Source organism: Mycteria americana, chromosome 9, assembly GCF_035582795.1.
Source record: "Mycteria americana isolate JAX WOST 10 ecotype Jacksonville Zoo and Gardens chromosome 9, USCA_MyAme_1.0, whole genome shotgun sequence".
NCBI lineage: Eukaryota > Metazoa > Chordata > Aves > Ciconiiformes > Ciconiidae > Mycteria > Mycteria americana.
In genome coordinates this window covers 44021055-44045683 of record NC_134373.1, presented here as the reverse complement: position 1 = coordinate 44045683, position 24629 = coordinate 44021055, and the positions used below count along the sequence as shown (strand labels likewise).

General features: G+C 56.6%; 1 protein-coding gene and 1 long non-coding RNA gene across 2 annotated transcripts; both read right to left on the bottom strand.

The window, feature by feature from the left end:
- Positions 1 to 108: 108 nt before the first annotated feature.
- GALNT5 (polypeptide N-acetylgalactosaminyltransferase 5) lies at positions 109 to 18685 on the bottom strand. Its single transcript, XM_075511267.1, has 10 exons — positions 17279 to 18685; positions 11795 to 11961; positions 9434 to 9553; positions 8824 to 8959; positions 8337 to 8456; positions 7719 to 7836; positions 7197 to 7520; positions 3244 to 3324; positions 2333 to 2494; positions 109 to 527 (listed from the first exon to the last, which is right to left on the bottom strand). Exons 1-10 carry the CDS (start codon positions 18538 to 18540, stop codon positions 387 to 389), a joined length of 2631 nt encoding a protein of 876 aa, XP_075367382.1. The 5' UTR covers positions 18541 to 18685; the 3' UTR covers positions 109 to 386.
- LOC142414261 (uncharacterized) lies at positions 11968 to 14594 on the bottom strand. The gene is made up of 3 exons (XR_012776997.1): positions 13261 to 14594; positions 13042 to 13152; positions 11968 to 12399 (listed from the first exon to the last, which is right to left on the bottom strand). It is a non-coding gene; the product is annotated as an uncharacterized LOC142414261 (long non-coding RNA).
- Positions 18686 to 24629: the final 5944 nt, after the last annotated feature.

Genomic DNA, 24629 nt, shown 5'->3' with positions numbered 1-24629 from the left:
GCCCAAGTTGCTGTTTACAGACTACAGAGCCCTGGCAGGATTTCTGTAGCTTATCCTGTTGTCGCGGGGGAACTGATGAAGGTTTGCTTATGGTAGGATGGGGGACTTCAGAAAATATTTCCATTTAATAATACAGAAAATAATTTGGGTTTTTGCCAAAGTCTCCCACAGAGAGGGAAAAACACGCTTATCGGTTTCAGACATCGTTAAACCAGATGTGCTGCTCTTGGTATTCTGATCTCTCAATATGCTGGTTTAAATTACGGATTTCAATTATCATCTGGAAACGAACTTCCAGTTTTGTAATTGCTGTCATAAGTTGCACAGATGTCCTTGCTGAATTCACAATATGAAAACACAGCGTTTCTGGTTCAACTGTGTTCCCTTCAGTCTGCATAGTAATTGCCAAACTGCCACTTTTGATAAGGATTTGTGGAGTCACAGGCATTTACCCTCAGGGCTTTGTGAGAGGGATCCACTTCCAAGCACACCAGCTGCTGGAGGTGCTCCGAGATGATGTGGTCGGTCTGCAGGGGAGAGAGAGGGGCTTTAGGTAGCGGAATTCGGGCAGCAGCTGCTGTAAGGTGCTCTCTGTTTCCACGGAGGAAGTGTGAGTCTTTACGGTGTGCCCTTTTTTTGCATTTCCCTAATACGTGAGATCTCTTTGCTGACTTACAGGGACTTTTGGGTGGGATCCAAAGCCTGCACCTGGTGCTGAGCCAGGATCAGACCATACCTTCTGTGCTTCGTGGCTTTTTGTTCACTGGAAAGGGAAAGATTAATTCTCTCGCTGCCCGAGTGGCAATTACCATGCAAAGTAAATCACTCCAGATGGTATTTGCAATATATGGGAATGTAGGGCAGGAGACTGATTTTTGTATTTTTGAGTTTCTCGGCTGATGAACTCAAAGCACATTCACTGCGCTGAAGAGGATGTTAGGTAATTCAGCACTGAAGTTCAAATGCTGGGGCAGTAAACTGGATTATGGAAGAATGAAGCGTCTGATCTCCATCCTTTTGCTTTTCCCATCTACTTGGCTTTATCTACTTAACCCACGTGGCCAGCAAGGCGATGCTGCAACTGCTGCCAAAGGTAAGGGACGTTTCCGTGTCACCGCCTAGCATTGCTGCGTTTCGTATGATCGTTTGGTTAATACCTAAATGAAATACTCCCGAAATGACATGTGAAGTGTTGCCAGGGCAAAAGTTGGATCTTTGTGCATATAGTAAAAGCACTTCACGTGATTAATACGACACAATGACTGTGACATCAGAAGAAGGTAAAGGATTGTAATTCCTTCAGTCAGCGTTCACCAGCCACTGAGCTGCTCTTCAGACCTCCTCTTGCTGGCACCAGTAAAGGCTGATGCCACCATATCGACCGAGGCCGCCTGTCCCCCGGGAGCCCGCCGGTGCCCGTGCCTTCGGGCGGCCAGACCCCGTCCCCTGCCGCGGCTGGGAGCGGCTGCCCGTGCCCAGCCCCCTGTTCCGGTGGGGACCACCAAATACATCTAACTCACAGCTCGAGGGGAGCTCAGGCTGGAACAAGTGACAAAAATTGCCCGTGCACTGATAATGCTGTCTGAACTCGCGTATTTTTCACAAAATACCCTGGCCTTTGTGAGCCTTGGCACTGCAGTGTTCTGGCTTTGCAAGTTTTATTTTTTCAGACTAAAGAGGAACGGGATATGATGAGTGTATACCTTAGCTACATTTTTTCTTTCTTAAATTAAGAGTATTTCTTTCTTATATATAAAGTATGCCATTTCATAGCATTTTGGACAACTACTTACACCAGGCTGACAGAGATACAGTCGGGACTCTTGCTTTTTGCAGTGCACGTAATAAATGGAAGCATCCATTCTTTTCCTTTTCATAAATGCTTTCTGTTAAAAAACCACTGTGAGCTGAGTGCCAATCAATATCAAGTAATCTCCATGTAAGTGCTATCGACAGTTTCTATGTAAAACCGGGACGTTTTGTTACTGCCGTGCAGGCAGCGGGAGAGCCCTGCCGGAGCGAATGCCTCGGCCTGACCAGCGTCTCCCCAGCCCCCGGGCACGGGGTGTCGGGCTGCACGTCCCTTGCGTGGGTGCAGCCTAACGGCAGGGCACGCGTCGCTACCCGCAGGAGGAAAGGCAGTGGTGCCAGGGGACCAACACTTCATTTCAGGTGAAAAGGCGGCTTTGGCAAAGCTGGGACCAGAGGGCTGGGGTACACCCTGCGCCCTGCAGCGGGCTGCAGCAGCCCGTCAGTTTGCACACCAGCGTGCTAACCCAAACCAGGGATCACGGGCTGCGGCAGGGGCTGCCCTCGCCAGCACCTCACTTACCAGCTCCGGCTGGAAGGCGGCCAGCGACCTGTGCAGCCACGTGAGGCTGCGGCTCCTGCCCTCGCAGCGGTGCAGGCCCAGCGCTCCCGCTGCGCTGGCCGGGGCAACGCAGAGCTCTCCGTGCCGGATCAGCCTCAGCCAGGTGTAGTTGAACTTCTGGTTCTGTGGGGAGAGACCGGGGAGAGCTGTGGCCCCGCTCGCCTTCCCCTGGCGGGGCTGGCAAGCAGCTGGCAGAGGTTCTCCTCGCCTGCCTCCTGCCCTCACCTGGGACCGGGGGATGAGGAAAGCCGTGACCCATAGATCTGCAGAGCTACAAAGCTCAGGACAGCGCTGGTGCAGGCTCTGGGAGCGACTCCTGCCGCAGCAGCCCCGACCCCAAACACGACTGCTGCACGCTCCTCTGCCCTGCCACCTCCCCCCGCTGCAGCCTGGCGCTGGGGTGCGAGTGGAGCAACCCCCGTACACGACAGGGCCCCGGTCCGCACGCTGGCCTGTGCCAGTGGTGGGCAACTACCGGGCAACTGCCTGAGAAACGCTGCCGGTCAAGGAAGGGAGGGGTTGTCCACAGCAGCTGCTTCCCACCTAGCGACAGAGTGTGGCTGGTTCTTTTGCACAAAACACAGGTTTGTATTTAAATGTTTCTCCCCATTTTCATGTGGAGGCTCATGGCTTTATCGAACTTTCCTATGCCAGCTGAATTTGCTGGTTCTGGGGTTGATGCTCGGCTACAGGCTTTGCAAACAGAGGCAACCCCTGCCCCTCGCTGCTCCCGGCATCGTTTGGCCACGTCCCCCGGTGGGAAGCACTGCGTTAGCTCCCGGGGAGAGGGCAGGTCACCGCGGGGAGGTACAGGAGCTCTATGCCACGCACTAAAACCAGTATTACATACTCAGTATGCAGGGTATCCTTACCTTGTTGTTAACATCGCACGCCTCAAAAGCTAGAGTAGTGTTTTCCACAGTGATGCATCTTGCCATGGCTACGTTAACAAGCTAGAAAATAGCACCAAAATGCAAATTTAGACATAAATTCCCAAGAAAGAGGAGAGGCTGTTACACTGCAGTTAAGCTGCTGGATTCACACGACACAGATTATTACTGTCCACTTAACTGAGCGAAGCAGAGATGATGTGTCATGCTCCTTGGAGGGGCGTGTAAATGCACTCGTGGTCCACTACAAATGTTTTTCTACTGAGAGAAGCTTGAAAATAGCCCTTTCCAGAAACTTCCAAGGCTGGATGAGACATGTTCTTTTTTGGTTTTTTTTGGACATAGCTCATGTTCCTGTTCTGCAAATCCCCAAAACAACAGCTCCCAACAATAACAACTGCAGAATCCCTTCCCGTTACTACACCGTGAAAGAGGCGAGCAGCCACCGTGCGCAGCTGACGCAAGCGCCTGGTGGTCCCATCCTGGCTCCGGCCGGTTCCCTCCCACCTGGGGCTCGAGGCCCTGGGCTCCGGCAGCCCGCCACGGACCCCGCAGCTGGCCCCGGGGAACGACTCCATCACTGCATGTGATGGGCTCGGTGCCTCACCCCGAGGTAACTCTTCCTGTTTTCCACCCAGGTTGGTTGTTCTGGTACCTGTCATCAATGGGGAAATGCAGACATGGCCCCCCAAAGCAGGGAACCCTGGCAGGAACATCATCGTTAAGCTGTTTTTAACTGAAATGCCGTTACCTCGCACTGGTGGGGAGAAAGAGAGCACGCGTGAGCACTGCACCCCGGGCAGTGCAGACCAGATGTTCCTCTGAGCGTGTGTAGTCAGCCCCCAGCTTGCTGCGAGGGAGCTTCAGGCTCTGCTCCTTCGCTCGGCTTCTCTTTGCTCCTTCTCCCCGCAGCCGTCCCCCACCGGTGAGCCGGCACCCACTGCCTGGCCAGCGCCAGCGTCCACACGCAGCGCGCTCTGCAAGGGGCGTTTCCTTAACGCTGTTCACATGGCGTGTTCGGGGGCCGCTCAGGAGTACGGGAGATTACGTGGGAAAGCTGAAAACACAGGACTGAGCTCTGCCAGCCCCCGCCGGTGCCTGGGCTGAAGCCCAGCGCGCTGCAGGGACTCACGGCCGCAGAGGGCTTGGTCGGCCACAGTCTGCAGGCACCGGCACCGGCTGCTCAGACAACCCCAGCGGTGCTTCAGTCAGGGGTGCTCACATCTCCGATTCCTTGCAAATGCCATCCCTTCTCCTTCTTTCAAAATTTCTGAAGGACTTATGAATTAATCCCGGTGAATAAACAGGCTATTCAGAAAACAGTTCTCAAGTAACTTTGGATAGCGTTCAGCACAGCTGAAATTTGCAGAGCTAGCTGAAAAACAGATTTTCTGCTCTATTAAATTTTGAGAATGAAGATAAAAGAGCGATTTAGGTGGCCTGAATCAGGACAAAGCAAGGGAACATCTTGAAAATTTTCACAAACACCTCTGAAAAGCTGAGGTTTTGGTCCAGTTGAAACAGAGGTCTCTCCATATGGTCCAACTGCTTTGCACTGAATTTGACACTAAGTTTTATTGCTCTGATTGAAACAAAAGAGCTGAAAAAGTGAATATTTCTCAAGGAATTTTCATTTTTTGATGTTCCCAAGATGATTACTGCTAATCCTTTTTAAAAAATGTCACTTAAGCCGATGTTTCACTGAAGCCTTCAGTCTAATCCAAACGGTGCTTTCTAGAAGGCAGTGCAGGGACACGGGCTTTCAGCCATACACCACTGGCGGAGCGACTGCCCCAGCAGACAGCCCTCGGTTCGTGTGCTTGCAGCTGCTCTGAGCAGTGAACGGCCGCTGCTGCCACGCCGAGACCGACAGACGCGTCCGAACGGATGCACAGCTCTTAATCCACTGAAGTGCCCGAACCCAGCAGTTTCCTATAGCTTTCCCACGAGTGCCGAGAGGCCACCCCGAGGACGTCCCTCCCTGTGCTCCCTGCAGAGCCACCCTTCCACACCTTCATGGCTCGATCATAAAAGTGACGCACCGGCTGCGGCTGGCAGAGAGCCTGCCTCGATCCCTAGGGATCCCCGTGACGGGGAACCGTCACGTTACGCCCTTGGCCCACACACAAGCCTGAAACACGGCCAAATGGTTGCTGTGCTTTTTCCTGGCTCCCAGAAGGGCCGGTGCAGTAACTGGAGGCCGCGTGCCTTGGCAGGGACGGAGGGGACAGGCAGTTCTTGTTCTTGCTCCCCTGGCCATGCCAGCCCCGTGGCCACCGGCTACTGGCCACCTCCTCTCAGCAAGTGCTGCTCCTGCTGCAGCACTGGGAGACGGGGATGGGTGGGGAAGGCAGCAAACCCTTTAGTTTTCATTCCTGGCATCACTGTAATTTTTCTGACAAACCAGATATTTTACTTTTGTTATTGCAATTCTAACTAGATTGCAATCAATGTTGTATCTTTTCTGGGCGGAATATTTGAGGTTTCTGAACATTCAAAGCAGCAGGCGATATTCTGCTGAGGCTCAGGGCTGGGCCAAATTCAGAACCCACGTTTTATCACAGAATCACAGAATTGTATAGATTGGAAAAGACCTTTAAGATCATCGAGTCCAACCATAAACCTAACACTGCCAAGCCCACCACTACACCATGTCCCTAAGCACCTCATCCAAACGTCCTCTAAATACCTCCAGGGATGGGGACTCCACCACTTCCCTGGGCAGCCCCTTCCAATGCTGGACAACCCTTTCGGTGAAGACATTTCTCCTAATATCCACTCTGAACCTCCCCTGGTGCAACTTGAGGCCATTTCCTCTCATCCCATCACTTGTTACCTGGGAGAAGAGACCGACCCCCACCTCTCTACACCCTCCTTTCAGGTAGTTGTAGAGAGCGATGAGGTCTCCCCTCAGCCTCCTTTTCTCCAGGCTGAACAGCCCCAGGTCCCTCAGCCGCTCCCCATCAGCCTTGTGCTCCAGACCCTTCCCCAGCTCCGTTGCCCTTCTCTGGACACGCTCCAGCCCCTCCATGTCTCTCTGGGAGTGAGGGGCCCAACACTGAACACAGCATTCGAGGTGCGGCCTCACCAGTGCTGAGTACAGGGGCACGGTCACTGCCCTATTCCTGCTGGCCACGCTATTCCTGACACAAGCCAGGATGCCATTGGCCTTCTTGGCCACCTGGACACGCTGCCGGCTCATGTTCAGCCGGCTGTCGACCAACACCCCCAGGTCCTTTTCCTTGAACCCCATACAGCTGGCCCCAGCCCATCGATCCAGCCTGTCCAGGTCCCTCTGCAGAGCCCTCCTGCCCTCCAGCAGACCAACGCTCCCTGTTCAATTCACCTTTTAACGCCGGTGAAGCGGCCCCGAACACCCGTGGAGCAGCTGCCCACGGAGGGCCCGGTGCCAGAGAGCCCCAGGAGCTCCCGGCGCGGGGCCGAGGGACGGCGGAGGAGAAGCGCGGCCCGGGCCGGCCTCGCTCCTCGGCCGCCTCAGCGAGGGGCCTGCGGGGCAGGCGGGAGGCCGCCGCCCCAGCCGCCCTTTGGGGCGTCCCCCGCCCGCGGGCCGCAGGCCGCCCCGCCCGGCCCGGCCGGCGGAGCCGAGCTGCGGCCCGCTGCTGCGCTCTGCCGGCCGCCGGGCACCGGCACACGGCGCGGCCCGCCCCGCCCGGCCGGGCGGGCATCCCCGCCCGAGACAGCCCGCGGGTGCTCGGCCCCGGCCCTGGGACGGGAAATCGCCTCCTGCCACTGCGACCTCTGCCTTTCGAAAAGCGCCGGGGAATCCCGGCCCCCGGGACGCACCCAACGCTCGGGAGCGTCGCCAAGGGCCCGGGCAGCAACTCGGAGGCGAGCGCAGGGGGATGGTACCAAGCCCCCAGCCAGCTCCCGCAGACACGTTTAAATGAAGGACAGCAAGCCATGGGGGTACGTACCAGCCCGCTGGCTTTAACCAGGGGAGCTTCCAGGTCCGGGTAGACGTTCTCCAGGTACCACCTGAAGCTTTTGCACCGCAGCTTCTTTCGCAGTTGGATTTGTTGAGTCAGGTCGCCGACGTCCAGGTTTTTCAAGACTAAGTGGTAAGCGTGGCCGTAGAATAACTCCTTGTACTCGTCCAGCCAGACCTCCGCAACGCGGGCCAAGTTCCTTTCCACCGTTCTCACCCGATCTTTCGGGAAGGAATAAGGATTGTCGTTCCTGAAAATGTGCCCAACTCTGGAGCACGGAACAATCTCAATCTCTCCCCCACACATCCAGACCTGAGAAACAGAGGTCGCTTTGATAGAAACGCGAGCAAGTGTCGGGTGCCGGCTTTGTGCAAGCCAGAACAGAAGCAGAGAGGTAAACTGCCGGGAGGGACGGGGTCTCCAGCATGGGGCTGCCCCGGGGCGACCCTGGCTGAGCCCCAAGCACCCGAGCCAGGCTGGCGGGGATGCAGGCGTGGGAGAGCAACATACCTTGAATGAAATCTCCATATTTTCACCTCCCCAAACATCCAGTCCTGGGTCGTACATTCCCAGCTCAAAGAAATACTTCTTATCGATGGAAAACAGGCCACCCGCCATGACCGGGCACCTGGGAACAGAGAAGCCACACGGCGTATCAGCTGGCCGGGAAGCGCCCGTCCCTTTCCCCTTGCTTTGACGAGGGAATCATGGAGAAGCTGCAGGCTACCAAATGCTCGGGGACGGTGCCTGAGCCTGCCCTTACAGAGACAGCGAGGACCACCCGATTTGTCACTTCACTGCAGGCTGACAGACGCAATGTTAAAATAGATGGTATTTGGGTGGCTTCACCCAGTCTGAAAGCCGTAATGGGGCATGGAAGGGAAAAATGCAACGGTACGTTCCCCCGGCCCTGGCAGCACCAGCGAAATGCCGGCAGTGCGGCAAGAGGCGAGAAAGGCTTGCTGGGCTTTGCCCATGTCTGCTGATGTGACTGCCCACGGTGTACCATTGCCTCTATTGTCCTTACAAGCAAAGGAACAACGTTTGGCCTCGCAGGAGCCTTTGTTGCTAAATTATTAACAAAGGAACAGGTTGGTTCACAAAGCTCTCACATTTGCTGTTTTTTACCTTATTATGTCAGTTTCCTTGATTTTATTTTTCTCGATGACCTCTGGTGGAATCTGCCTCCATCCAAAATTCATCGGCCAAGTAAAAATCCCACGCTGAAAGTTGTCCACGGTCATGTAACTAAACGGAGAAAAGATCGGGATGACTAATTCTGAGTCACATTCCTGATTGAAATGTCACCCTTAATGAGTGAAGATGAATATCTGTACATAATTAAAACAGGATTTTAACAAATTTCATCAGGAATCCTCTTCATGTACTAAAAGTCATGAAAAAGGGAAAAAGCGTGTGCGACAAATGACGGGGCCACGTCCCCTGCAAGTGTTAATTTCTGGTGTACAGCAACGTTACGTGTCCCTTGTGAAACGCTGCTGAAGGCCGGCTGGGAGGTCTGGACCTCTGTCTTCCCGTAATCAGTACGCTGGTGGTCCCAGTAAGAGGTTTTGCCCAAGCCGCTGGCGTGGACTGTGGGTTTCCCAGGCCTTACCTCATGTCCTTGTCGCTGATGACCTCGATGACGGGGCAGGCGACCTTGGCCCGGCTCAGGCGGACCCTCTCCAGCAGCGGCTCCAGCCACCCCACGTTACACTCCACGTGCGAGTCCAGGAACGTCAGGACGGTGCCTGCGGCAGAGGCCGGGGCAGCATCAGGCCTCAGGCCCCGTCCCCGTCCCGTGCCGGCCGGCCTCCCCAGGTGCCCCGCGGGCTCGGGGTGCTGCTGACGGTGCCGTGACCCTCCATGGCTCCCAAAACCCTGCCAGCCATAGCCCAGAGCATGTTTTCACCGCTCAGCCATCGCGGCCAGCAGAGCGAAGCGGGGTGGCTCCTGGCAGAAACGGCCATTTCGGTGCCGACAGAGCCCGGCCCATGCAGGCCGTGGAGCCGGGGCGGCGCGGCTGGAGATCCCGACTGCCGCTTGCTAGGGCCGTGCTGAGGTGCCGGACGAGCAGCAGCTTGTCCCCTCATCAGACCCTTGTGCTTTGCGGACGGAAAAGATGCCAGTAGTTCATTAAGAGGGGCCGAAAACTCAGTGCTGGAGACGGCTTATCGGCACCTCTGGGGGGTCCAGACAGGGCTGTAAAATGGCTTTCGTCCTACCTTTGGCGATCTCCGCTCCCGCCAGTCTGGCCCGTATTAGACCATGCCTCTCCTTGAGATGGAGGATCTTCACTTTTGGGAACCGTGACATGTATTTGTCCAGCTTCTCCTTGAGGTACTCTGCAGGGAAGGAGAAGGAGAGGGTGAGGCTGACTTACCCACTTCGCACCCACTTCCAGGGTGAAAAGCAGCGGGCAGATTTTCCCTGGAAGCATCTCCAGACACACTGGGGTCCTCGGGTCTGGGGCACAAACATCTGGGCACAGCTGCAGGGCTCCTGGTGCACAGCATCGTGGTCCGAGCCTGCTCTCCGGTGAAACTCCCAGCCGTGTCGGTGCCAGCAGGTTTAGGCTGAAGTTGGTGAGTTTAAAAACCTCTGTTGGAGACATGTCGCCCGGTACTCTGTGACGGGTGTGCTGCCTGGTCCTGGGGGCTCACCGCGGGCTGCCCGGCTGCCCTGGATCTGCCCCGCCAAAGGACGGGGCTGCGGGCGGTGGTATCGTCTCCTGCTCCCTGCATGGCGCGCAGCCGCTCTGCATCGGCGCAAACCCAGCGGACGCAGCAAAGGTGGACCCGTACCCCGTGCTGGGCGAGCGCAGTGACTCGCTGCACGCAGGAGACGTGGGAAGTGGAGAGCAGCAAGCGCGGGGCTTTTGGTGACAGGCGTGAGCAAAATCCCAGTGGTCTCACTTGGGTAGTTCATGATCCAAACCAGGTATTGAACAGTTGTTCAAAGATTCCAAAATGAGGTTTTTTTCTTCATTGTACTATAATTGCAATTAAAATCTGGTTGTAAATTTTTTTCCTTTGCCTAAAAAAATATTTTTTTGGGCTCTACAAATTTCTTGATATTAAGCACCACATTGAAAGGCTCAGCCCAGGTTTAAACTGCACGAGGGTTTGCTGTGGCACATCTCCACCTTTCGGGTTGCTTTTGTCATGGTTTCCCATGGCTGTGGAGGCAGCTGGCAGTAAACTCTCAGGAAAAAGAGGTGTGAGAAAGGTGGCTTGGGGGCCTCGAGCACCGGGCAGTCCTGTTTGCGGGCGGTTTCCCTCTGGCAGAGGAGCCCGGGAGCCTCTGCTGCGGTGCTGCGGCTGCTGCTGCTCCAAGCGCTTCGTTTGGAGCCAGCCACCCACTTACCTCGTTTGGTCTGTAGGGAGGACCCCCGACCTCCCTCACCGATGGGCTTCATCGGTGCTCTTTGGTTTTCTTCAGGAGAATGTATCTGTTTGCATTTCAAAAGCCAGTTAAAAGCTTTGAAAGGCTCCAAAGGTGAGACACTTGCGGACAGGTTTGCTGTAGGTTGTTGCTGCTGCTGCTACTGGGATTACAGCAATGCAGAGCACAGCTCTCCGTAATTCACCCGCACTCGCGAGGTTTCGGTTGCAGATGTTCACTGGCTAACACGCGGATACAAAGGGAAGTCACGGGGAGAAAGTGAAGAGGAAACTTGAAAAGATGCTTCTGAGGGGAAATGGTATGAACATGTTTTAATGACTATTTTAAAAATGAGCAAACGGAGTCTTTTTCCTCTTTTTTGCCCCTATTGTCTCGTTGCATTGTAGGCTCTTTGTATGCGTGGCATGAGCTCTGAAGTTCGCCTGAGACAGCACTTTCCCTGAAGAACCAGCAGTTGGAAAATTACATCATTCCTAAATTTTTAAGGGCTGAAGTCAGCAGAGAGCCAAAGCATTACAAAGCAGAGGTTCTCTATGATCTGAAATGCCTGTGAGCAGGCATGCAAAGCCACCGTGCACGCGCAGATGCCCGGCTCACCACTGCTTTTACTGCAGCTACCCCGTTCTCTGAGCAACCCGAGAAGTGTGCGCTGTTCCTCCCTGCCGCCAGCACCGAAAGCACGGGGGCACTCATCTGGGAAATGCACAGAGAAGGGGGACGGTGTCTGTTTTGTAAGCGCACAAGCCCTTGAGCCAGGACACCCCGAAGATGCGTGGATCGGGTGGGACCGAGCTCCCCGGTGCTCCTGGGCCGCGGCACCTCCTCCAGCCTCCAGCACCCGTGCAAAGCAGCGCACGAGTGTAAACTTGGCGATGCACAGCCGTAAACGCAGCAGCTGTGCAAGTGAGTGAACTGGGATGGGAGAGATGTGAATGATAACGTCTGGCAGGGTGCTGGGCAAGAGCCGCAGCTCAATCTGCCACAGCCACCCCCCAGTGCCCATCTGGCCGCCGATCCCCCTCATCTGGAAAGATAACAGCGCAGGCTAGGGATGCACGTCAATACATCAAAAGCAGAAAATGCGATTTCTTTCTACTATTCAGAATTGAATTACAGAGAACAAATTGTATTTTGGCCTCAAGTTATATTAGTTTCATAAAGGTAGAAGAAGCTTCACCTACCTTTAGTGCTGAAGTCGTCCACCAAAATGACTTCTTCAATCAGGTGCGGAGGAGATCTGCTGAGGACGCTGTGAACGGAGCGGAGGAGGGTGGACCACACTTCATCCACGAAGCACATGATGATGGTGGTGGTCGGGAGGTCATCGTGAACCCGCTGCTCGGAGCACCTGCAACGGCAACACAGGCTCACAGGCGACGGCTGGTCGCACTCCTGAAAATCTCCAGGCTTAGGGTTTGTTGGGAAAATGCGCAGGGAGTGGGGAATTGCCAAATGTGAAATACAGAGACAAACCCCTGCAATGGGATTTTGTCAGGAGAGGGAGCAGAGGGGTGACGGGGGGAACTGCCCTCTCGTGGGCAGCCCCGTGGGATAGGATGCACTCACTCCTTTCCAACAGGGACCTCTTTTTTCCTCCCTACCCCCGGGTGATAACATCTCCTTTCCATGACCAAACGGTGCAAAGGCCCCGGGAGCAAGGCCGATCCCAGCTCTGCACCACTGGCCTCAGGGACTCCTGCGGGGAAAGGATCCCCATGCGCCGGGTGCCCGCGATGCTCCGAGCACCTGCAGGGCTTGGGATCCCGGGCTGCGGGGGATAGCCTCGCTGGAAAGACAGAATCAGTATTACGTTCAAAACACAGGGAAATGGCCATTTCCATGAAGGGTTACTCGGCACAGCAACTTGTCAAACACGCAGACAGCGAGGAAGAGTCGCCCAGCCCAACTTCTGCACCTAACTCAGGGGACCACGGAGGGTGGGAAAACATTCAAGCATACAGATTTCATGTACAATGGTACTGGCGGGTCCGCTCCCTGAGCACCCCGTATCTCACACCCTGAGCACCCATGCCTCCCCAGGGACGCCCCGGCCCGGCCAGCCGTGCCCGGAGCCCACGTGCGGGGGCTCCGAGCGGCGTCTGCTTCCCTTGCAAACAGCCGGCGATATGCATCGGTGGATCCGAGGGAGTGATACGATTTCTCCCATGTCTATGAGTTTGTCATTTTATTCTGTAACAGCCAAAAATGCAGTGGCTGGGTCAGGCCTGTGTCTTCAGTGTTTGAACAAAAAAGGGCGATGAGCAGCTTTTCTCATCTTCCATTTGCAATCCAAGCACCGCTTTGCTGCGTGCCGTGGGGAGCAGGGCTCCCTCAGCTCTCCTATCTCCGAGTGGATCTCCAGGCCAGCAGAACGCCTGGCAGAGAGCTCCTCTCCCCCAGACCGGCTGGTTTATCCCAGAATACCCACAAATTGCTGGGACGTGCTTTCTCTCTCTTGTCAATAAGCTGAAGTCTGATAGCAGGTTTTTCTCTCTTGTCCTTCCAGAGCAGACCTCCTGCAGGCAGGACAGGCACCAGCCTATATGTGGGTGCAGAAAATGAATTTCTTGGTGATGAAAACACTGTTCACTCTGCTGTCAACAACAGAAGGAACACAGGGACAGGTATATGGGAGTGTACGGAAAACTGACTTCTTGTTCTTCCGTCTCAATGAACGGGCCCTTGGGTTCGGCTGCTGCCGGCTCAGATGCTGACATCAGGGCACTGCGCAGCTCAGAGAAGAAAATTCAGAGGTATCTCAGGGCTTCGCAGCGAATCAGAAGTGCTCTGGGTAAGTGAAAATAACCCCAGAATTACTCTCTGTCACAATCCTTGGGACGCGTCTTTCCTTCTCCTTCTGTAGCCTGGTTCCCCTCGGGCAGAGGCCAGGGCTGGCTCAGCCAGGAGGTGACGTGCTGCTTGATATGGTTTGGTTGGAAACCGTAACGGTGTTGGCTCGTGGAGACGGGACCTCTCTGCAGTGCAGGGGGGTGGTTTGGGCATGCCGGCAGGACTCCCAGGGTAGACGGAGAGAAGGCAGGGGCTGAACTGCCAGGGAGGTCGCTTGCGAGAAGGAGACAGAGCAAGGGACAGCAAAACTAGGAGAAAAAAGATGAATTTGTAGTTGCTCCCACAGCGAACCCAAGGAGGCAGCTCATAGAGGGAGGAGGGACAGAGGCCATGGATAAAGCAGGAGACAGCTGCCGAGCACAACAGCTTTCATTGCACACAGAGAGGGACGTGAGAGCAGCTGAGAAAACGCAGGCAGACCCAAGCCGTGAAGGCTGCGTGCAGCCAGGCAGTACCTGCTAAGAGGACTTTCCTCCTTAGCCCCTTCATTAGCAGCAAATGGGCTCTTGGCCAAAGCCCGCATGTACCCCGGGCAGCTGGAAAGCATCTGCGAGAGGGCGACGGGAAACCTCAAACCGAGGAACATCTTTTTCTCACTTCTTACCTAAAAAAGTAGGATTTCTAGGCAGAGAGCAATGGGTTTGTTATTGTTGACCCCCAGCTAAAGATATTTCACAATGTCCTGTGTGAGTCTGGGCTCCATTTCTTTGCTAATGTGCTGGTTTTGGCTGGGATAGTTTTGACTTCCTTCATAGTCGCTAGTACAGGGCTGTGGTTTGGATTTGTGACCAAAGCAGTGTTGATAACCCAGGGATGGTTTCGTCCCTGCTGAGCAGTGCTCACACAGCCTCAAGGCCTTTTCTGCTCCTCACCCCCCGCCACCAGCGAGCAGGCTGGGGACACAAGGAGCTGGGAGGGGACACGGCTGGGACAGCTGACCCCAACCGACCAAAGGGCTATTCCAGACCGTATAGCATTGTGCTCAGCATATAAAGCTGGTCGAAAGAAGGAGGAAGGGGGGACATTGGGAGTGATGGCGTTCGTCTTCTCAAGCCACCGTTCCGCGTGACGGAGCCCTGCTTTCCTGGGGATGGCTGAACAGCTGCCTGCCCATGGGAAGGAGTGAAGGAATTCCTTTTGCTTTCCCTATTAAACTGTCTTTATCTCAGCCCACGAGTTTTCTCACTTTTACTCTTCCGATTCTCTCCCCCAGATGGAGAGAAGTGAAAAAACCGGGGGTGAGTGAGCGAGTGGCTGTGGGGGGCTGAACTGTCAGCTGGGGTTAAACCACGACAGCTAACTATAAACGTATATGTACATACATATATATTTTTTATATATATATATACACATATATAATACTTAATATATATAACTAATGTTAAGTAGAAGTCAAATCCTTTTGAAATTCCACCCCTAAACAGGCTTTTAAACAAAACCAGCCTACAGCCTTTACGTTCTGCCGACATCACCCCGACAGTCAGCAAAATGTAGGCTCTAAAGTTGCTAAAGTTGCCTTGGGAAAACGTCACCTTAGGTCTGCAGCCCCTGAGTGTGGAAGCAGCCTGGCACTGAAGACCTGAGCAGCAGGGGTGCCCAGCCCCGTCCTCTCCCAGCTGGCAGGCGCCGCTGGGGTCCCTCCCCACTGCTGCCGACACGGGTGCTAACTTACCCAGACCGTACCGTGCCATGCAGCACGCGACTTTCTTTTGCCAGGCCAGGAAATCTGGGTCCCTGTCTAAAACCAGGTAACTTGATTGTCCCAGAGGAGCTACGACGGTAGCCTGGGGAGAGGTCAGAGGCACGCAGGGACCTTCGCTGCAATGTTGGGCTGAAACAGGGTCCAGGGCTCCTGAACCGGGCTCTGCAGGGAGCGCTCCCTGCAAGCCTCCTGGCCGCCCCTGGCCCTCACCTGTGTGGCTTGTGCATCTCGCTCCTCCTTGGTGGAACTGTTCCTGCACGCGTTTCTGCAGAGGCACAGTGCTCGGCAAGCACCAGCATGGTAAGTAGAGCTCAGAAAGTGGCAAGCATCGCATCTGGACAGACAGACTGAAGGCTGCAACAGGACAAGTTTCCTGTTGGCCCAATTTCAGTGGTCTAGGCCAGCGCTGCAGCAAGAGTCAACAGAGGAACTGTGGTCTAAGCTGGGAGAGACTGGAAGGATCCAGCAAAAAAGTAACGTGCCGTTTGATCACCAAGAGCTGCCAACAGCCGTTGCCATGAGCTGGCCCTTACAACTTGATTTCTGCCGTGCCAACAGGCTGCGAGCAGAGCCTGCACAGGCTCCTGCCAGCACCGGGGTGCCCAAGGGAGCTCCCCGTGGCCCCGTGCCCCGGCGCAGCAGCACACATGCCCAGGCAGCGCCTCGGGGACGCGCCCCTGTTTGGCCAAGGCGTTCCCCATGACACCCAGACAGCAATGCTGTCTCCTCCCGGGCAGGTTTCTGATTCACCGGAGGCAGCGGGGCTGCACTTACGGGTGCTCCTGGGAAGTGGGTTTCTGCTCCACAGCTCCAGGGCTTTGCTGTCAAAGACCAAAACACAGCGTTGGCTTTGAGCCGCCACGCCTCTTTTTCTGTGCTGGCATCTTCTGCCTGCCGGCAAGCAGTCCTAGTTGTCTCCCTCCTTCCCTGCCCCATTCCTTCCCAAGCAGGACCTCACGTCAGCTCACAGGCGAGCACCGACAGCGCCACGGGAATTGTCCTGTGGGACGCGAGACGACTCACAGCACAACTCCCGTCCCACCGTACCCGTGGTCTGTGAGCGTGGGAAGAGGGCCACGGGAGGGTCTCTGCACGAGGCAGGTCTCTCACCTGCCAAGGGGCTGAGAGATGCTTGCAGCAGGAAAAGCCGAGTATAAGACGAACCTGCCATTCACCTGAACCGGCACCTTCCCTGGACCCTCCCTGCCGCTGCCCAGGCACAGCAGCTCAGGAGAGGGAGCCCGCCAGCCCCTTACCCCTTCCTTCAGCAAGGCGCTGCCCACAGCTTACCCTTTACTTTTCTATGGGGGCTACGGGGGTGGGGGGGGAGTGTCTTTTTTGAAGTGCAATACTGAGATTTGCAGAATCAGCTGCACATTTCGTGGGACAGCTGTAACTGAACCACAGTATTCCAGATCAGAACTCTGTGTCCCTCCCCACGTGTGCCCACAGATCCGAGTCCCCCGAGCCGCCTCCGCAGCGTGGGTACTGACGGCAGTGCTCTGCAGCACAAGGGCAGCAGTGCCACTGCTCCGCAGAAAGAGGTGCTCCCGGTGGCGTCCCCCGGACCGCCTCGACTGCAGGCTGGCACGTGCTGTTTAATCACATCAGCGCTCAGGGCACGGCTTTGGCTCCTGCGGAGGCTGTGGGAGCCCCAGCAGGCCCTTCGGGCAGGGGAGGCAGCTGCGGTGCCTCTGCCTCGAGGGAAGGGCAGCGGCAGCTTGCAGGTGTGCGAGCACCTCTGGGGCAGGGAGGGCTTCTGCTGCCGAGACAAATGGACGGGGTGCAGGAATGGTCCAGGAGCCAAATGCATGAATATCGAAACCAAACAGTGCTCATTTCACCTGATAAACCAGGTAAAATGAGCCCCATTGCCTGCCTCGTGTGCCCCAGCTCTCTGGACAGCAGAGCTTAGCGGGTTAAGATGATCTGCAAATTTCACCCAGCTTTATGTTTAATAACAAGCTGCTCTTACCTGGAAAGGCAAAAGCTGTCTCACGGCTAGCATGCACGAAGCAAAGGCCTCGGTGCGCCCAGCAGCCCTCCCCAGGAGCCACCGAGCAGGTTCCCAGGGGCACGGCGCAGGTATTTGTGCAGGGGAAGCAGATCTTACCCGGCAGGCCTGGTGTCCGCTATGGCTCGGTCTACGGGGATCAAATCGCTGAGGTAGACATTAAAGTTTCCTTCTTTCCATCTACTTTTTGCTTCTTCTTGTTTATCGTCAGGGACTGCAACAGGGTGCCCAAACTGGCCGGGAGCTTGGGGGTCTCTCGGGGCAAGCGTTGCGTCCACAGACAAGACCCTGTGCGTTCCCGGGCTGCTCCCGCCTGCCTCCGCCTGCCTGTCCTTGCCGGCGACAGGTGCCCGGGGAGCTGCTGCTTGTGTCGCACCCAGCGTCCGGCTCCGGCCATCCAGCGCCGCGGCCCCGGTGACGGCGTTCGCAGCATGGGCACCGTCGCCTTTTTCGTTAGCGAGCCGCCGCTCTTTGCGCTTTTCTTGGCCCTTTGTGAAGTTCCCCGCGGAGTCGGATCCAGGATGCGGGACTGCTGGGCTGCTGGGTTTTATCCCCTCTTTGCTAATAAGGACGAAGTGGCTTTCGGAGGAAGTCTCTTTCTTTCCCACTTTTGCTTCCTCCTGCGCGGGCAGGGCCCCCAGCCCCGCTGCCCGGGCAGCCAGGCCGGCAGGTTGCTGCCAGCTCCCGTTGGCGCCGTGTCCGGGTCCCTCCGCCACCGCCACCCCCACCCCCGCCCGCTGCGCGGCCTCGCCGCGCCCCGGAGCCAGCGGGGCCGGGGAAGGGGGCTTGTCGGGAGCGCGCAGGGCGTCCGCCCGGGACGGCGATGCCTCCCGCGGCCCGGCTCTCTGTCCCGTGGGGTCCGTCGCAAACTCCGCCGCCGCCTTCGCCAGGGCTTCGCTCGCTGCCGGCGCCGCTACAGCCCCGGCGCTGCCTCTCAAGCCGACAGCCGCCCTCGGCGGGGCCGGCCGAGCCCCCCGGGGAGCCGCAGGGTGCTCCTCGGCGCGCCCTCCCCGCTGCCCCCGGCCCCCGCGGGCGGAGGGCGGCGGGCTGGGCGGCCGGGGGGGCTCCCGGCGGGCTGACCGGGCGCCCGGCGTCCCTCCGCCCCCGCGCCGCCCGCGGCGGAGCCCGGCGAGGTCGGGCCGGGGGCTGCCCGCCGGCGCCTCGGGGCCGCGCCACGGCCGCGCCCGCTCCTGCCCGCCGCCCTGCCCGCGCCCCGCCGCCTCCTTCAGCAGCCGCCCGCCGGCGTCGCCGAGGGAGAGGCGGAGCGCGGCCATGTCGAGGAGCAGCCAGACGACGGAGGCGGCGAAGACGAACGCCAGCGCTCGCCCGCTGCCGCGGAAGAGCCGCCGCAGCCCGCTCATCCCCGGAGGCCGCCGCGGGCGGGCGGAGAGCGCAGCCGGGCCGCCGCACGCCGTGCCCGCAGGGAGCGGAGAGGCGGGCGGGGGCCGCGCCGGGCCGGGGCTCCTCTCGCCCCACCCCGCGCCGGGAGCCCGCGCTGTAACCCAACACCGGAGGAGGCGCGCCCGGCCCGGCCCGGCCCGGCCGGCTCTCACCTCCGCCCGGGCCTTAACTCTTCGCGCCGCGCTGCCCGCCCGCGGCAACGCGTCCTGCCTGCCCCGGCCGTCCCTGCAGCGCCGGCGGTGCCGAGTGCGCGGCCGCACGCTGGGCTAGCCCGCGGGCGAGCACAGAAAGGCTCGAATGGGCTATTCCCGGATGAACGGGGTGCAAAGTGCCTATGGGCGGAGGCGCGGCAGGTCCCGGTGCGGGTGGGAATGCGGGTGCAAACGGGGCTCTGCTTAGCGGGGACATCGCGCAGCTTTAGCGCAGCGCGCGTGTAGGTGTCCTACGTGGCAGCTGTCGGAAGTCTGTAGGTTAAGCCTCCGCCGAGTACGTGGCTGCCGTTCACGTCCCCGCTTCAATTACAGGGCACACGAGCCGCGGGTGAACGGCGCTGGCCGAGGCAGCGGGAGGCTGCGGCAAAGCTGGGTTAAAGAAAGAGCCGGGCACCGCCCCGCCCGCTCCGGCCCTGGCTCGCCGGCGGAGACGTGGCGGGCTGCGCTGGTGGGCTGGTGGGCTGGTGGGCTGGGTGCTCTGGCTGCGCTGGCTGCGCTGGTGCTCTGGCTGCGCTGGTGCTCTGGCTGCGCTGGCTGCGCTGGTGCTCTGGCTGCGCTGGCTGCGCTGGCTGCACTGGGTGCACTGGCTGCGCTGGCTGCTCTGGCTGCGCTGGCTGCGCTCGTGGGCTGGTGGGCTGGGTGCTCTGGCTGCGCTGGCTGCGCTGGTGGGCTGGTGGGCTGGGTGCTCTGGCTGCGCTGGCTGCGCTGGTGCGCTGGTGCTCTGGCTGCGCTGGCTGCACTGGCTGCGCTGGCTGCTCTGGCTGCGCTGGTGCACTGGCTGCTCTGGCTGCGCTGGTGCTCTAGCTGCGCTGTCTGCGCTGGTGCTCTGGCTGCGCTGGTGCTCTGTCTGCGCTGTCTGCGCTGGTGCTCTGGCTGCGCTGGCTGCACTGGCTGCGCTGGCTGCACTGGGTGCACTGGCTGCTCTGGCTGCGCTGGTGCACTGGGTGTGCTGGTGCACTGGGTGCACTGGCTGCTCTGGCTGCGCTGGTGCACTGGGTGCGCTGGCTGCTCTGGCTGCGCTGGCTGCGCTCGTGGGCCGGTGGGCTGGCTGCGCTGGCAGACTGGCTGCTCTGGCTGCACTGGTGCACTGGCTGTGCTGGCTGTGCTGGGTGCACTGGCTGCACTGCATGCATTGGCTGCGCTGGTGCACTGGCTGCACTGGTGCACTGGCTGCTCTGGCTGCACTGGTGCACTGGCTGCGCTGGTGGGCTGGCTGCACGGGTGCACTGGTGTGCTGGCTGCACTGGCTGCGCTGGCTGCTCTGGCTGCGCTGGTGCACTGGCTGCTCTGGCTGCGCTGGTGCTCTAGCTGCGCTGTCTGCGCTGGTGCTCTGGCTGCGCTGGTGCTCTGTCTGCGCTGTCTGCGCTGGTGCTCTGGCTGCGCTGGCTGCACTGGCTGCGCTGGCTGCACTGGGTGCACTGGCTGCTCTGGCTGCGCTGGTGCACTGGGTGTGCTGGTGCACTGGGTGCACTGGCTGCTCTGGCTGCGCTGGTGCACTGGGTGCGCTGGCTGCTCTGGCTGCGCTGGCTGCGCTCGTGGGCCGGTGGGCTGGCTGCGCTGGCAGACTGGCTGCTCTGGCTGCACTGGTGCACTGGCTGTGCTGGCTGTGCTGGGTGCACTGGCTGCACTGCATGCATTGGCTGCGCTGGTGCACTGGCTGCACTGCATGCATTGGCTGCGCTGGTGCACTGGCTGCACTGGTGCACTGGCTGCTCTGGCTGCACTGGTGCACTGGCTGCGCTGGTGGGCTGGCTGCACGGGTGCACTGGTGTGCTGGCTGCACTGGCTGCTCTGGCTGTGCTGGCAGGCGAGGGCTGGGTCTGCCTGCAGGGACCAGGCAACGGCTGCTCCAGCCCGGGGAGTGCTCAGGTGGGCTCTGGGGGAGCCCTAGAAACACCCCCAGGGCAGCCCCACTGTGCCTGGTCAGGCCTGTATGGCTATGGTTGTGGATTAAAACCTGGGTGCAGTGCCCCACAGCATCCCACAGTGTCCCCCCAATGTCCCCTGGTGTCGGGGTGGCAGGCCGCGCAAGGGTAAAGCCCAGTGAATCGTCTGTAGAAGCTGTTCCTGCAGACGTGGTCGTGTAGGGCGGCCTGTGCGGGGTTTGGATATTCGGGAGATGTTCTGCGCTGGGTGAAGGTGTGTCAGTCACGGTGATCTCCGCATGCTGGGGCGGTCACACGTGACCCCCACAACTGGATTGCACCAACTGAGCAAAACCACGGCTTGGGGAGTCTCTGCCATCCCACCGCTGCCAGGAGCCTTGCAGCGGAGACCCCGTCAGCAGCAGGCACTGGCCCACTGCCCTGCCCGGGAGACTCGATTCCCTGTGCCCCGACCCCAGGGTCCCCGTCAAGCAGCTTCCCTCCGTTAATGAACGCTGTGCAGCCCACGAGTGGGGACAGCGTTGCACAGTCAGTGTGGCATCCTTGTGCCTGTAGACACGGTCAGGTTAAAGAGCTGTAAGGTCAGTTGTGATGTGTGGGCATCAGTTGCGAAAACTCAGGCGCTTAAGTGAAAGAGGAAGAAGCCTGAGTTGGTCAGTATTTTGCAGCTCTCAAACTCTGGTATTAATAAATTTAAAAGCAACACACGGTATCCCAAATCACAAAGCAGGAGTTTTTTTTTAAATAAAGGGCTCCAACCCACTGCAGTGCATATGAATACTGAAAGGAAAGTAAATGAGTGGAAAAAATTACGTTCATATTCATAATTCAAAAACATAGTAATTTCAAAGTCCAGCCTATGATTATATTGTGAGATCGGAAACAAAAGAAATGGCAATTCTGTTGTTTTTCCAAGGCTTTTCTTTGTAAAGCAAACTTCCCTCAGACGTGGCAGGCAGTTCTGATTTCAGCAGGATTTGCGTGTGTGGATGGTGCATGCTTAAGGACTTTCAGTAAGAGGGAGTGAAGGGTAAGATTGCAAAAGGACTGTTAAAAGGGGAAAAAATGAGTAGCTGTTTGAGAGTAAGGAAGCTTGGAGTCAAGATTAAACTTAAATGAAGTAATACCTTCAGTTTAGAAATAAAAGTTTAAGATAAACCATGGACTGTGGGTTCAATCACCATGCTGGCACTGGTTTTTCATTTTTATTTTGGTTTCTTCCCTTGCCGTTCCTGACCGTCTCGCCCAGCAGCGGGAGAGCTCAGGATCCCGCTCCAGCGTGCTGTCCCACCGCGGCCGGGGTCCCCACTGCTGGGACTCGGCCACCGCGCCCGAGGGCTGCGCTTTGGGCGCTTGGGCCGTGCGAACTCCCCCGGGAGCCAGCCCAGGGGCGCAGCGCGGCCCAGCCCCGGCTGCGCGGGGGGACCCGGCGGTGTGTGCCGGTGAGCTCTGGGTCCCCAGGAGCTGCGGGGAAGCGCGTTCCTATGCAGACGGAAAAGGCCAGCCAGCCTTTTTCCTCATAGCTGGGCGCATCACCGGCAAGGTCCAGCCCTGCGCGAGGCCGGGAGAGAGACCCGAGACGTTCCTCTAAGCTTCGGCTTCATGCTTGCGAGTTATGACACAGTCATTGCTGTTCTGGTATGGTCAGGCATTCCCTCTGCTAACTCTGAGCTTTGGCTCGCCTCCTTGGCAAGTATAAATGTTCCAGATAGTTGAACAGATTCCTTGACACAAGACAGCTGCTTTTGTGGGGAGGAATTAATTTAATCAAGGCTACTCCATCATTAAAATAATCTGAAGTGTCAGATGGAAAAGCATAGAAGCAAGCTAACTTGAAGATGAAAACTCAACATTTTTTCCAGCCAGAAGTGTCCCAGAAGATGAGGTAACATTGTAATAAGTCACTCTGGGTCTCTGTATAATATTTTATTAATGTAAAAAAAATATTGTCCAAAGAGAAAAAGGGAAGGAACAATCTCTTGCTAAAGCCTGGCTGGCTTGATAAATTGTATTTCTTCTCTGAAGCATGAGAGACCATGCAGAGTCGAAGACAACACAGTGGTCCACAAAGGGCGAGATTAGACACGTGTGGTTGATCCTACCATGCAGAATACAAGGGCCCTTTTGGCTGAAAATAGCAGAAAATAGTGCAAACGGGTAGCGCAAAAAGCCATCAAGCTCTTCTTCTTGCCACAAGGCAGGATCTGCTACATCTTAATTACTTGATTACTTAATTACTTCTCCATCATAGAGCACCACAGTCTACTCTTCATGGGCAACTGATACGGATACGGACACAGGCACTGCATTAAGCAAATCATGTTGAAAAAGACGTTTGTTTAAAGACACCTGCTCTGTGCATAGCAGGGGACAGCAGCAAAGCAGACGTATTTAAGCATGAATGCAAACAGAAGTTCTCAGCAGGTCCCCGAGACAGGTCCTTCCCTTCTCCCTCCCGGGACCCCGGACATCTCAAACGTTACGGCTGTCTGAGCGCGCTGGCTCTTTCCGTGTAGTTCACATCATATCTTCGTACACGTTCCCAGTCACAAAATCATGTTTTCGGTCCTGAAACACATTCATGCCTACCAAATGTCAATAAACTACTGGAAGAGTAGTGAATTATTTGTGAATGATTTGTTCATTAAGATATTAAGTTCCAGAAGATATTAATTATATTAAGTAAGAGCGATAGGATAAATATCTCTGTCTCTCTGTGACTGTGTGTCCTCTCCGAGGTCCTGCCGGCTTTTGAATCTGCTGACGAACTTTAATTGAATTTGACAGAAAGATACATGTCAAACGCTAGCCCTGCAGTGAGGGGCAGAGTCGATTATTTGTGTGTCAGCAAATGTGTGTGCTGCAGAAACAACCAGCTGCCATCCACACAGCGGAGAGCCTGCTCCTCGATACAATTCACAATTTTCCATTAAATCACTTTCCAGATATAAGTTGTTCATGTAGCGAAGTGGTAGGTATGTGCACTATAGAAACAGAGATGTGTCCTACAGTACGCTGGCAAATCACAGATAAACCTCAAAACTTGAATTAAGACTCGGTTCTCATGAAACTGTCCGAGAGAGGGGTTTCCCCTTCACCGTGCATTTCGTTGACAGTCCAGTCCGTAAGTTACTAACTGCAACCTCTGCGGTGGGATAGCTCATTTCTCTTACTGTGGAAATCCAGTCAGTAAAAAATGAGGAAACACTGAACTTAGAGTACCCTGGTAGTTCATCTGTACTGCCGGGGTATTTGGTGATTTTCCTGAAGTCTCCACACACAGCAATTATACAGTCAGACGAGAATGGAAACTTTGGCTTTGAAAGGAAAGTTTATGGTCACGTTCCACAGGAAAACCGCAAAGCTGTAGATGTAGAAAACTGGGAAATATCGGGCAATTGTGTGTTGGATGCTTAAAAATCTGAAGATTCAGAAGCTAAAGTTTACATTTCTATTTTTAAAGGTTTCCAGATTTTTAGGCTGACCTCATTATTCTGGGGGCGGGGTGATTTTTGGTGTACGATGGCGGCAAGGCGCTATTTTTAGACGGCTGTTTGCACAAAGTATGATTGAGAGCAGCTTTCCCCAAAATGGAGCCGGTTACATAACAAAAGATTAGAATAGCCATTTATGTTTATTTTTTGTTATAAATAGTGACCTAGATTCACGGTGGCTCTCATGAAATATGCCACTGCTAGGTGACATACGCTGCCATTACGTGCGCTGCGACACACGAGAGGCGTGCGGATGCCGGCGAGGGTGGACGGGGTATGCACGTGCGAGGGGGAGCGCGCCGGACAGCATTCACCAGGATTGGGAATGGAAACAGCAGCAGGGCTCGGTAATTTGCATAGAGGTCATGTTTTGCTAATATGTGTCTTGTACAAGCAGACAGCATGTAAAAGAGGATGGTTAAAACCTGACCCAGCAATGTTTTTAAATTTCAAATTA

Bases quoted from the DNA above. Each gene is read 5' to 3' on its own strand.
- GALNT5 (XM_075511267.1), bottom strand. From the start codon at position 18,540: ATGAGCGGGCTGCGGCGGCTCTTCCGCGGCAGCGGGCGAGCGCTGGCG. The intron at 9,554-11,794 runs GTAGGTGAAGCT...CCTTCCCTGCAG, and splicing joins GGACGACTTCAGCACTAAAG to AGTACCTCAAGGAGAAGCTG. The intron at 8,457-8,823 runs GTAAGGCCTGGG...TTCTCCGTTTAG, and splicing joins ATCAGCGACAAGGACATGAG to TTACATGACCGTGGACAACT.